Here is a 12,801-nt window from a genome sequence, read left to right as displayed (position 1 = left end):
ACTTTTCCTGCAAAAATTTCAGCGGATGTTTTGTTGTTGTTACTCCATACTGCATATAACGGGCATTTCAAAATATCGGCGGCTTAAAATGACGTTTTCATTGGAAAGTCACTGGAATGATATGGGAAATTTCGTTAAGCTTGGCTTAGCGTAAGCCATCGCCTTCATTTGCTAAGCTGGTGTGAAGAAATGCAAATATTTAGACCTGGCTTAATAATTTGGCTTCACTTTAAGTGTGGTTTAATATAAACCACGCTTACGTCGTTAGGCCGGGTAGGTGAAGAAATCGGCCCTTAGGTCGAATTCACTTAAACACTACACAAATAAATTTGCGAAGACTTATCTATGGAGCTGTAGGTAGGTATGCTATAGGTACACGGAGAAAAAAAAATACCCAAAAAATAAGTATAAAAAACTCAAAATTAAGTATATTGATTATAGTGCCATTTTGGGTAAAAATAAAAATGTCAATTATGTCAATTTTACTTAATTTTTGAGTATATCGACCTTTACCCAAAATTAGGTTAAAATGGACTTTGGTCATATTGAACATGTTTGTAAGACATAATATATCTAAAAAGAAAAGTCAAATAAACATTTATGCATACATAATAGGAAGAACGATTTATTGTTAAAGCATATAAACAGCTCGTAGTTTTTCGATTTATTTTTGTTTAAAAAACTACTTAAATTGAACTAGGGTAAGTGTACCAATTATGGCTATAGTACCAATTATTCGCCATAGTTGATTTTCACTCTTTAACGATGTAAATCAACAAGAAAAATGTTGTGAACAACAGATCACGTTCATAAAAGATGGTCGCACTCATTCAAACTCCACATTTTGCTCAAATCATGGAAAAGATAAATCATTTTCCCTAAAAATTCGGCTTCCTTGCACCCTTTTTCGCCATAGTGTACCAGTTATGGTTAACCCCATAAGGAATGCATGCAAATAGTGCGAAAAGGAACCGATGTTAAAAAATGCAACCATAACTGGTACAGGGTTCCTATCATTGGCACACGCTGTAATAAATATTTAAAGTAGTTTTGGCTCCGTTTCTATATTTTTCCTGTAAAGTATGGAAACGATGCTGTCTTTTAACATATTGATGACATTCGTTGATCTTAACGTTATTTTTGTTCAAATAGCTTTCCTTAGGTAGTGCCATAATTGGTACACGCACCCTATATCGATTATTCTTCAAATTAGGTGAAAAATACTTAATTTTGGTTGAAAATTCTCAGTGTTTTCAGCTTGGTCACGACGCTGCCATTATAGTTTTTGTTTTCAAACCAAGTGGATCGCGAGTGTTTGCGCGGCGTTTTTCGGCAATAAATATAAAAAAAAACAACTTGGGAACCGGTTCGTATTTGATCGGTCCGGCGTTTCGGTTATAATTCTTCGGGAGTCGATTCCGATCTGGGACTAGCTAGGAGAACAGGACAGGAATCGCCAAGTCGCCGGTGTTTTCGGAGCTTCCATGAGCTACCGACGAGCAACCTCAGCCTGTCTCCGCTGAATTCGATTCTCCGTCAGCAACAACAATCCGCTGAAGTACGGATCCTTCGTCACCGTCACCGCCACGAAGCAAACAGGCCCAGCTTTGTTGTCTCCGGTGTTATCGGGGTGTATGTAACCTTGACAAAAGCCAATATCATCACGTCCAATAGCGCTGGTCATTCAGATTCGTCACGGCTTCCATCTACACCAAGCAACCCCAGGCTGGTCTCGGCGTGACTCATCAAACATATCTTATTTAGCAGGTAAGTCAAATCCCTCTAAGGCTAATTCAGGTCACAACTGATTTTTTATCCGTTAATCTGCCAGCAGCAACAACCAACGGCCAAATCTGCCTCGGCTCTTCCGTCCTCGTCACTACTGATTGAGCAGACGACACATTGTACTCTCCGGCGTGTCCTTGGCATCCAGCTGCTGTTGCTTCCGAATAAAAAGTCGTCCGCTCAGCCCTTTCCGGCATTGAGGGCCTCCATCAGCTGCCGGCGAGTAGCCTCATCCTGTATCCACCGAATTATACGAACCTCCATCAGGAACCATCAACGCTGATCAAGCGAAGCGAGCAGGTCCGGCTTTGAGGGGCCCGGTACCATCGGGGTCAGCCACTGCAGACAACCTCAACAGTAGTCAATATCAGCCGGCAAAAGAATCATCTCCACCATCGTGCTTCCGAAAAAAAGTCATCCGCTTAGCCCGGTTATTATCGGTCACTACAAGCAGCCGTAGAGTGGTACCAGCCTGACTCTGCAGGGTCTTCCCCTGTTTTACATTACCAGGTTAGTCATGTCATCATTGTGTTAATATTTACCTGTAATGCCATTTCTATGATCAAATACTGTTTTTTGTTTTCTTTTTTAGCTTCAGCTACACTGCGTGTCGATATTTGCGACCGGTGCACATCTGCTAGTGATTTTCCAATACCGGACTGAAAGTATCACCATACAAAATGGATCGACTTAAAAAAAAATTGGATGGTGGAACCTACGCAAAACTCACAGGTAACTGTTATTAATTACCTTATAATTTCTACTGTTACATGTGCCAGAAACCATTACTTTCTGTTATTCTATTTGTTGGGGTATTTTTCAAGATTGTTCTATTTTGATTTTTTTACCTATTTAAAACTTTTGAAAATTTTTCGCACGATTTACATGTACACGTACGGTATCTAGTTAGTGTACCAAAATTCATGTTAAACGGATATGGGAAGTTCTCAAAATAGGCCCCTCTGCCCACGTGGTCCCAAACTCTGTTTTATGTTCCATAGAATCATATACATATAGGGTATTGGTTCCCTTATGGCATTCATACCCTATTATGAATTCTTTTTTTCAAATTGATATTGTTATTGTTTATTATTTTTTTATTGAAGGTAAGAAGGATACAGATTTTCATGCTTTTTCTTTATGTTGTTTAAGTTTGTTTTGCGAATCTAACGAGTCGACAATGATTTTTCATTAGGGCTCAACCGACATTTTCGATTTGTCTTCGTCGATCCTCTTTTTATGTTATTACAGAATGTGTATTGAGTTTTCCAATGTTTTTTTTAGTTTAAATACGAAGGAAACTACTACTTCTAGCTACAGAAACAAGAAGAATGATGATTTAGGGGTAGGCGGGGCATAATGAACAGCCTAAGCATTTTGCCACCAAATCCAGTAAATTAAATGCAACCAATGTGTAATTTTAACGTTCAATCCCCATTTGAACCTTAACTGACAAAAGCTAATCGTTGAAATTCCGAATAAAGTTATAAATGTTGTAGAATATTATGTTTTTAAAAACGTATAAAATCGCGAGTTGCGTTTTAGGGGCGGGGCATAATGAGCACCCTAGGTGAGGCAGGATAATCAATATCAGTTTTGTACACAATCAAATGCTAATTGACTATTCTTGTCAATGATAAAGCATACCGGCAACAATCAATGAGAATTTGAAGGGATTACGGGGTTTAATTTGTAGGGAACTATGGGGTTTCAATGAGTCTTCTATTGAAGAATTTTTAAACGGTGATAATTTACAGATACTGAAATTTTCAAGTTATCAAATTGAAAGTTACAAACAAAACCTTACTATATGCATCAAAACAGAGAAAACTAAAATTAAAATTTGTTTGTTGAAGATGTTTACCATTTCCATTATTTTATCACTAGTTGCTCATTCTGCCCCACCCTACTACCAACTCTTTGAAGCATATTTTTTCAACAAAATAATTATACAAATAGTTGAAAAGTGTTACAAATACATTTCATTGGCCTAGGGAATATCAAGAAAATCGATAGATGCCCACTAAGTTGTGATTTCGATACCCAAAACCTTATTTTAGGTCACCTGATTCTTATAATATTTTCCCAGTACATGACCACTTTACGCATTTTTATATTTTTTTCAAGGTAAACGGATTTTTTTACTAATGTTTTGTCATCAACTCATTGGATTTTAGATAATAAGGCTAAAATCAAGCAGTTTGTTTTGTTAATTTGAAGATTTACAGTGAAAATACAAGGTACTCATTATGCCCCACCTGCTCATTATGCCCCGCCTACCCCTAGCTTGTTTTGACCAAGTTATTAGTGAAAGAGATTATCGATGAAACGAAATCGATTCAGTTTGGCCCAATGAAAAATCATCGCGAAGTTTATTATTTTACTTCGGCAATTCTTGTGAGGATTCCATGTGTTGAGAAATGCCATTGCCAGTTCCTGGGAGAATTTGTATTGCATTATAAATTTCATTTTGAATTTATTCATGTGCACTAGCGTGCGCAGGGTTCTTGCTTAAAGGGGGGGGGGGCACTACAATCATGGTGCAATATATGATTATGGTGCAAAATAGAATCATAGTGTTACATGCAATATGAATTGGCTTCTTTAATTGAAGCCTGGGAACCTATTTAAAACCCATTTTGAAGTTTGTATGGGAACGATTTGATGAATCACCCCTTGACGGATTTTGTACTGGGAGGTGCTGTCAAATATTTGCCCGTCTATCAAATGTTTGACAGCAAAATTTCTTCAAAATTGATTTTAGGTATCAAAATGAAGTTCTAAAAATCTGAAAAAAATCATAGTGGCTCGGAAAACGGTGCTCTTTCGTATAAAATTAAAAAATCAATAAGTTTTTCAAAATTTAAAAACTTAATTCAGAAGAACAAGGTTTCAACATGCTATGGTGCTAACACCGCCTAGTACTTCATATTGGGATTCTGGAGAAGGCTTCGGATGGTGACATTTCAAGGCAATGCGAAACTTTAATATCATTATCTCGACTCTTATTGATTGATTGATTTATCTTTATTTGAGAGACTTTCGACCCTTGGCTGGTTCATCTCTTTTCTCTCGACTCTTATAAAATTTTATAAACGTATCAAATACAATGGAAAAAAATCGAGAAAATTATCAATTATATATTATCTATTATACGTTGTGAAAGAACTTCAATCTTGGACAATTAGTGATGCTAGAGTTAGAGAAGACTGCTTAGATTGGGCAGAATTCCTAGATAGAAGATTTCGATCGGAATCCTTGTTGCAATCTACAGAGATTCCTTCAAGGATTTGTGCATGAATTCCTCCAAGACGCCAAAAATTCTTCGAAGAATTCCTCCAGAAATTTATCCAAGATGCCTCCAGGGGCTTCCAAAAACTCCTCTACGTATTCCTTCAGAAAATCCTAAAGAAATTTCTCCCGGAAACCTTCCTAGAATTCGTCGAAGAATTCCGCGAGGAATTCCTCTAGGGAATCCTCCAGGAATTTCTCCAGATTTTTTTCCAGGAATTTCTTCACGATTTCCTCCATGGATTCATTAACGCAGCGGTTTTCAGATCGTGCACCGCGGTGCACTTGGTGCACCGCGAAGCTTTGCTAAGTGCACCGCGTGTCTCCCAAATATGTTGCCTTCACAATAATGATTAGTGTGTGTTTTGTAATGAAACCACTCAAAATATATCTTTCACTTACACAGAATGTAGGAAGCCTGATTTAACCATCATAAAACCAAAATAAAATGATTTGGATTCTATCGTAGTATTCAGTATATCACAAAACCTTTTTTTTAACTGGAAATTTTTGCTTGTTCACTTCAATGTAAGATACTAAATATTTTTTTATAGAATTTAGAAAACTTCAAATAAATTCAGAACAAAGCGATCTTAGAAAAGTTTCTGATAAGACTATAGAAAAAATCACCGTTCTAGAGATCCTTGGATATCTCAAAAAACAACGAGGAAAATCTACAATAGGTCGCGTCGGAAATCAACCATAGTTTTTAAGTTGAAGTAAGGAATCTATCTTCAAAAACGCGAGATGGGATCTCTGTATCAATTCACATGGAATTTACCAAGTTAATCTCAGAGAACATGCTCATTATTTCCAAAGGAAATTTTATCAGATATTCTAATAAGTTTGGCTTGAATACTGAGGGAGATCTTCCAAAAATCTTACCAGTTCTTAAAAATATCTCCAGGATTTATGAATAATAGTCTTAGGAGCTATGTAACAAATCTGTTATGTGTAGAAGCAGAACTTTACCGAGTCTTTCATCAGGAGTCCTCCGAAGAATGTTATTGTTTTTTTTTTTTGAAAGAATGTCACTAGGGATCTGCAGTGGATTTCGCTAAGAATTCTCAAAGATTTAGACTGGAATTTCGAAAAAAAAACCCTCAGCAGAAAAGTAAAGGTCGGCAAGTAATAAAGAAATACAATCAAGTCATAGTCACGATCGGTGAAAGAAAAACTTTTCAACGACATCTAGTCTAGTGTATGTACCAGGAAGAGGCATCGAAAAAAACACTAGAATTTTGTAACAAACAAATAAAATCTAAATTTTGAAAGAGTGCACCGCGCGACGATTTATTTCTAAAAAGTGCACCACGAAGGAAAAGGTCTGAAAACCCCTGCATTAACGAATTTCATCAGAAATTCCTTTAAAAAATCCTCCAGAAATTCCTCAAGGAATACCTTCGAAGAGTTCCTTCAGATATTTATCCAGAAATTTCTCCAATAACTCCCCGAGGAATTTCTCCAGTAAATACTCCAGGAACTTCTCCAGAATTACCTCCAGAGATTCCTCCTCAAATTTCTTCTAAGAAAAAACCTCTAGGAATGTCTTCCAGAAGTTCCCCAAAATTTCATCCAGGGATTCCTCCAGGAATTGCTCCACGGGTTCCTCCAGAAAATACTAAAGGAATTTCTCCCGGAACTCTTCCAAGAATTCCTTATGAAAATCCTCTAAGAATTTCTGCCAGAATTGCTCTAGAGAATCCTGAAGGAATTTCTTCCGAAACTCTTCCAAGAAATCCTCCAAGGATACCTCCATGGATTCCTCCAGGATTTTTTCCAGGAATCTCTCAAGGAATTTCTCCAGGGATTCCTGCAGGAATTACTACACGGATTCCTCCAGAAAACCATAACTTTTCCTGGAATTCCTCGATGAATTCTTCCAGGGATTTCTCCATGGATTCGTCCAGGAATTTCTTCGAGAATTCCTCCAGGGGTTCATCCATGAGTTTCTTCAGAAATTCCTTTAAAAAAATACCTCAGAAATACCCCGAGGAGTTTTTCCAGACATTCCTCCAGGAAGCTTCAAATATTTGCCCAGAATTTCCTTAAAGAATTCCTCCAGGAATTCCTCTAGTTATTCCTCCAAGAATTCACCATTAAATTTCTCTATGAGTTCCTCCAAACATTTCTTCAGTATTTTTTCCAGAAATTCCTTCCGGAATGCAAACAGGGATTTCTCCAAGAATTTTTCTAAGGATTTCTTAAGGAATTCTTAAAGTATTCCTCCGCGGATTTCACCAGGAATTCCTTCTGGAAGCCTAAAATATTTCTCCAAAAATACTTCAAAGAATTCCTTCGGGAATACATCCAGGAATTCCTCCAAAAATCCTTCAAAATTTCTTTTTGAAATACCTTCTGGAATTTCTACAGGGATTCCTAAAGGAATTCCAAAGAAATTTCTAGGAATTCTAAAGAAATTTCTAGCGGCACTCTTCCAGGAATTACTCCAGGTACTCATCGAGAAATTCCTCCAGGAATTCCTCCATGGAATTCCACAGGTATTTTTTCAGGATGTTTTTTTTTTAATTTCACCAGCAATTTCTCCTGGGATAACTCCAGGAATTTCTATAGGTATTCCTCCAGAAAATCTTACCTTAATAATTTTTCTTAGCACTTCTGCCATTACTTAACAAAATATACGAACTTGTGTTTTGTTTCAATTTTATATCTTTTTAGACAACCTCGTCAATGATATCTCGTTGTGGGATTTAAGCGCAGAAGACCTCACGATGATGGATATAACAGAAGTTGGCCCACGCCGGGTCATCCTTAATTTTATTGATCGTAACCGTGAGTTTGCTGAAAGCCAGGACGAGAATGTTGCGAATAACGATCAAAACGAGTCTCTGCACGAGTTAAGAGCGGAATCAGTTCGATCTGTTCTTGAAAAAAATGGAAAATTCCTGAAGACTCTGACGAAAGAGCTGGGCTGTGGATCGGTTCCTAACTCTAAGAAGCTGCTTCAGATGAACCGCATACTAACCGATCATTTCTTTGGTGATATGATATTTCACAGAAAGAGGTAGGTTTGTGCGAGGGGCGATTCACTGATGTATTTTCGATGCAGGCCTGTGTATTGAAAATCGAATAGGTGTATTTTTTGTGCATTGGCATGTATTTTTTGTATTAGTGCATTGATTTACACTTTTGTGAATAAATTAGAATTGACATGTATTGATGAAATAATTGAGTATTTTTCAAATAAATGTATATTTTCGCATTGATTTTCACATTTTGCATTTGAGAATTGTATGTTTGTAAACAAACCGAAATTCACCCAGGTTTTTGAATACTGCAAACAGAAATTACAATATTAGAATTGTTTTGTGTTCCTGAACCACCATTTCCATCCAACCAAAATAGCTCCGAACAGCATAGCATGCGGCGCAGACATCCTGCAGGTTTTGAAAGAACAACGTCGGAATTAATAAAGGTTCCATCGCAGCCTAGTTTGTGAAGTTTGTTTTTCCAAGGAAACAAAAAACGAGGCAAAAAAGGTGGAATAGACGATTTTGTGATTCCTCCGGGACTTCTAAGATTAGTCGTGGCTTGCCACAGAAACTTGCACTGAAGTTCTTTCTAGGATTCCTCCAGAAATTTCTTCTACAATCTCGGATACCTTCTATAACTTTTACTAGGATCCCTCCAGCAATTAGTGGTGGTATTCTTCCGTCCGCTCCTTCTGGAATGTCTCCAGAAGTTCCTCCAATTGTTGATTTTGTGATTCGCACACGCAGTTCTATTTGAGATTCCTATACAAGAGTCTGTAGCTCCAGAGGGAACTCTTTGATGAATCCCACCAGGGATCTCTGCAACAACTTTTGGAAAAATTCCCAGAAGAAACCCCTACAGGAATCTGAAAATGAAGAACCTCGAAGAAGGAATTACTGGAGGAAACGACGAAGGAATTCATGGTGGAATTGAAAACGAAGTTTATGAAAAAATCTCGGGGACATATATGACAGAATTTTGATGGCACTGCCGGGAGGATTCTTGTTACGAATTCTTGAAGAAATGCTGATGTTGATCGTGACGAAAAGGTACTGGAAAGAATGCAAAGAATATTTTATAGTGGCGGAATTCCATTGGATGCACATGAATCCCGATGTAAATATCTCGATGAATTCCTGGAGCAATCTTCCAAGAAGATCCTCGTAGCGGAAAAGAAGAAGGAATTGCAGTCTTCGTAGAAATTGGCAAACTTCTTTCCGCATCATTATCAGCAACCTTTGAATAAGATCCACTCGATAATGTTTTGTTTTCAATTTTAAAACCGCTATAATTTTGCCATGAAATTGTACTGATCTGAAGAAGCCCCAATGGAGTTTGTTGACGGCTCGGATGACGGATTGTGCTCTGGGTAAGTTCCGGAAGCTTGGATCCTATCCAGCTTCAGGTGTCGCCAGGTGTCCAGTCACGATGTTTGTAAACATCAATGTTTTGGAAATTTTCTACGTAATTTCGCATAAGCGTCGCATTATTCTCAAATTCGTTTACTGCTGACTGAATTTTATCGTATTTATGCATTTAAATCGAATTTGAACTGTTTTTGTATTTCTCGTGCATTGGAACATTTTTGCATTTTTATTTTGAATTTATGTATTTTTTCGAATGTGGCGTATTTTTAATCGAATTTTGAATTTAGTGTGTATTTTTGTATTTCTGTGTATTTTTTTCGTATGTGTATTTTCAATTCAGTAACGTAGTACAGTGAATCGCCCCTCGGGTTTGTGATAAAAAATTAGAATTACCAAAGCACGGCACTTCAATGGTCATATGATTGCAAATTTGTGTCGAAATCTTTGAAAAACTAAGTAAAATCATGCGGAAACAGTTGTATTGTTTTCTAAGAATTAACTAAAAATATGAATTTAGGCTGGGGGTCGTTCCCCCCTTTCCAACCTGAAATATCCCTTAGCTATTGTGGGTTTTATCATGTTTTTTAGTCTTTTTGCGTTTTTTTTGATATTTTGGCTTGGTAAAACTAGTATCGCCACTCCTGAATTCAGTTTTTTTTTAATTTCATGTGGCCAAATTTTGAGATAAAAGTTGCCATTAAGCTTCAATAGCATTGTTTCGTAAACAAATAAATGGTTTGATTTAAGGTATCCCTCGCGCCAGGAAAAGCAGCAGCTGGCTGTACGAATCCTGGAAGAATTTCCCCATTTGAAAAGCACTCGTGTTTCGGAAAATGCACCGGCTGAGGTATTTTTTTTGTTTGTATATAATAATATAATGAACATATATAAATATATTATTATTTCAGTCATACTTCTTTTGGATTCACGGCGGATTGGTCACCGGCTGTCACACAGGACTGATCGAAACAAGGGTAGCAAATATGCGTAAAGACGTACCACCCGAGGACCGCAAGTTTCGACGCGGGAAGAAAAAGCACATAGTCGTTACTGATGACCACATCAATATTGCCGCCCATATTTCTGCTCTGAGTCCAACTCCTACAAATGCTAAGGCAATCGCTGATGGCATGGCTCAAGTCCACGATTTGCATGAGTCAATGCTGCAAAAAAAGGCTGAAAGCAAATTCCATAACATCATCAAGACGTTGCCACACTTTCTCTCTTATGAGGGTGAAATGGTAAGTATAATTTTCGCATATTATAGGCATCCCAATTAAATAATTCGTTTCTATAGATCCTTCAGGCCTACAATCGGCTCAACGAGGAACCAGCGGATGGACCTTCTTTAAACACGGTGCTTCGCATGGGGTTATTGTGCGACAAGACTAGCTGTTCCGAGGTCGAAGATGGTAAGCAATGTAAAAGCAATGAAGTATGTAGTATTATTGTTTACTTTTAATATTTCTCCTATGTAGATGTTATCAGAGGAGCATTGAGGCTTCTGAAGGTGTTGTCGAACAAGGGCGTGAAACGATCTTCGTCTTTACAAAATGCTACCCTCGGAGAACTGGCTGCAGAACCCCTAATTAGGTGGATCACCTTTACTGAGACGCAACCAGGATTCGACGAGCTGCTGGCGGTTAAGCAATCGCAAACAGTATCTGAAGAACCGCATATGATCTGCGTTGCCGAACGCTTCAAGAAGGGAAATTACTATTTCGTTATTGACAGAACTGTTGTGCCCTGCGGAAACTCGTCCGTTAGAGCAGTTGAAATCTTTTTCAAATCATTTCATGTCTTCGGAGTGAAAGTACCAGTTTTGTTGCGAAAACTTGATTCAATCATCGCAACAAATGTATGGCGAACCGCAAACAGCAGCAAATACAAAGCTGTTACAGATTTGACCCAGCGGTTTGAGGAATTTCTCAATAATCCAGAAACTTGAATTTAAACATGAGGGACATTTTCATTGTTATAATGAATTTTTTGTTTTGTTACTATTTTCAACTGACTGATCAAAACTTATGTTGTTAATGCATTTGTACTCAATGGTATTGAAACTGTAAAATAAACATAAAAACAAAAACATTAATCCGTCTACCTAGTATGAGCCTCTGTACGAATTTGCCCTGGCCTGCTCACTCCCACAGAAAATATTAAAACACCGCACACAGTAAAAGTCACATTTGACTTTTACTGTGCGAACTGTTTTCAAATTTTCTGTGGGAGTGAGCAGTACGCCAGATTTGTGCAGTGGCTCATGTAAGATATTTCAAATTACAGTAAAACGGTAAAACCTCCATAAGTCGATATTGAAGGGACCATCGACTCAAGGAAGTGGAGTAGTGGAGCAAAAATCCTTTGGGAAGCTTTTTGGGGGGACCATCATAGTAACCCAGATTTTTTTTTTTCAGTATGGAAAAATTTACCTCCATGAGTCGATATCGAGTCAAGGAACATCGACTCATGGAGGTTCGACTGTATGCCTTTTATTTTCAATAAGGAAACCTGTATGAAACTGTGATGGCTATAGCTAATAATGCTGTTGATTGATTTACGAAGTCGTTTGCCTTAGAAATGGATGTACACAAAATTAGGTCAATTTGTAGAAAATTATATGAGTTATAGTGAAAAAGTGCCACCAAAAATAAATGCTGCCCAACTGGTCGTATACCAGTTGAGCCATTTTTTTTTCATTAAAGATTCAATGCCAACTCAAAATTCCCGAGAAGAGGGGCTACACAACTTTCTAATCTACAATAAACACCGTATCCCACTTCCAAAACCTGCTCGAGTTTTATAAAGCTCTTCCGAATTCACTCTTTGTGAAGCTTGTTAAACTACACGCAACACTTTACTAAACGATAAATCATTTATTTCATTAGATTTTGACATCGGAGACTATTGGCAATTTACTCAAAATTAGGTAAACCCACTTATACCCAAAATTGGCTTATTGGGCCGTAGTGCGGTGCTGGGTAAAAACAACCCAAAATTGAGTAAAATCGGTTTTCCGTGTAGGCACCGAGGAAACATGGCTAGCGCTCTAATCGCTGCAATAATAATAACTCATGAGTGAGATTTAAGCTTGCATTTAACAAAACTCGTCATACCTAGGGTCTCAAGTTAGCCTAGTGGTTAAGGCTATGGATCGCCAATTCGGAGACGGCGGGTTCGATTCCCGTTCCTGTCGAGAAAATTTTCTCGACTTCCTGGGCATAGTGTATCACTGTACTTGCCACAAAATGTACAAATTAATGCAATGACAGGCAAGGAAAGCCCTTCATTTAATAACTGTGGAAATGCTCAGAGAACACTAAGTTGAAGAGAGGCAGGCCAAGTTCCAATGTGAACAACGAGC

General features: G+C 37.8%; 1 protein-coding gene across 3 annotated transcripts; it reads left to right on the top strand.

Moving 5' to 3' along the window:
• The first annotated feature begins 699 nt into the window (after positions 1-699).
• Positions 700-12,737, top strand: LOC115262123 (uncharacterized). Of its 3 annotated transcripts, none has more exons than XM_062849361.1 (7): positions 700-2,295; positions 2,384-2,517; positions 7,756-8,101; positions 10,185-10,284; positions 10,346-10,678; positions 10,735-10,849; positions 10,916-12,737. In XM_062849361.1, exons 2-7 carry the CDS (start codon positions 2,466-2,468, stop codon positions 11,383-11,385), a joined length of 1,416 nt encoding a protein of 471 aa, XP_062705345.1. In that variant the 5' UTR covers positions 700-2,295; positions 2,384-2,465; the 3' UTR covers positions 11,386-12,737. The 3 variants fall into 3 exon arrangements, with proteins under 3 accessions (XP_062705345.1, XP_062705344.1, XP_062705346.1); XM_062849360.1 differs by having other exon boundaries at positions 2,378-2,517; XM_062849362.1 differs by lacking the exons at positions 700-2,295; positions 2,384-2,517 and adding an exon at positions 4,503-4,549.
• Positions 12,738-12,801: the final 64 nt, after the last annotated feature.

This window comes from Aedes albopictus, chromosome 2, assembly GCF_035046485.1.
Source record: "Aedes albopictus strain Foshan chromosome 2, AalbF5, whole genome shotgun sequence".
Taxonomy (NCBI): Eukaryota; Metazoa; Arthropoda; class Insecta; order Diptera; family Culicidae; genus Aedes; species Aedes albopictus.
This window is presented reverse-complemented; position numbering and strand designations above follow the sequence as displayed.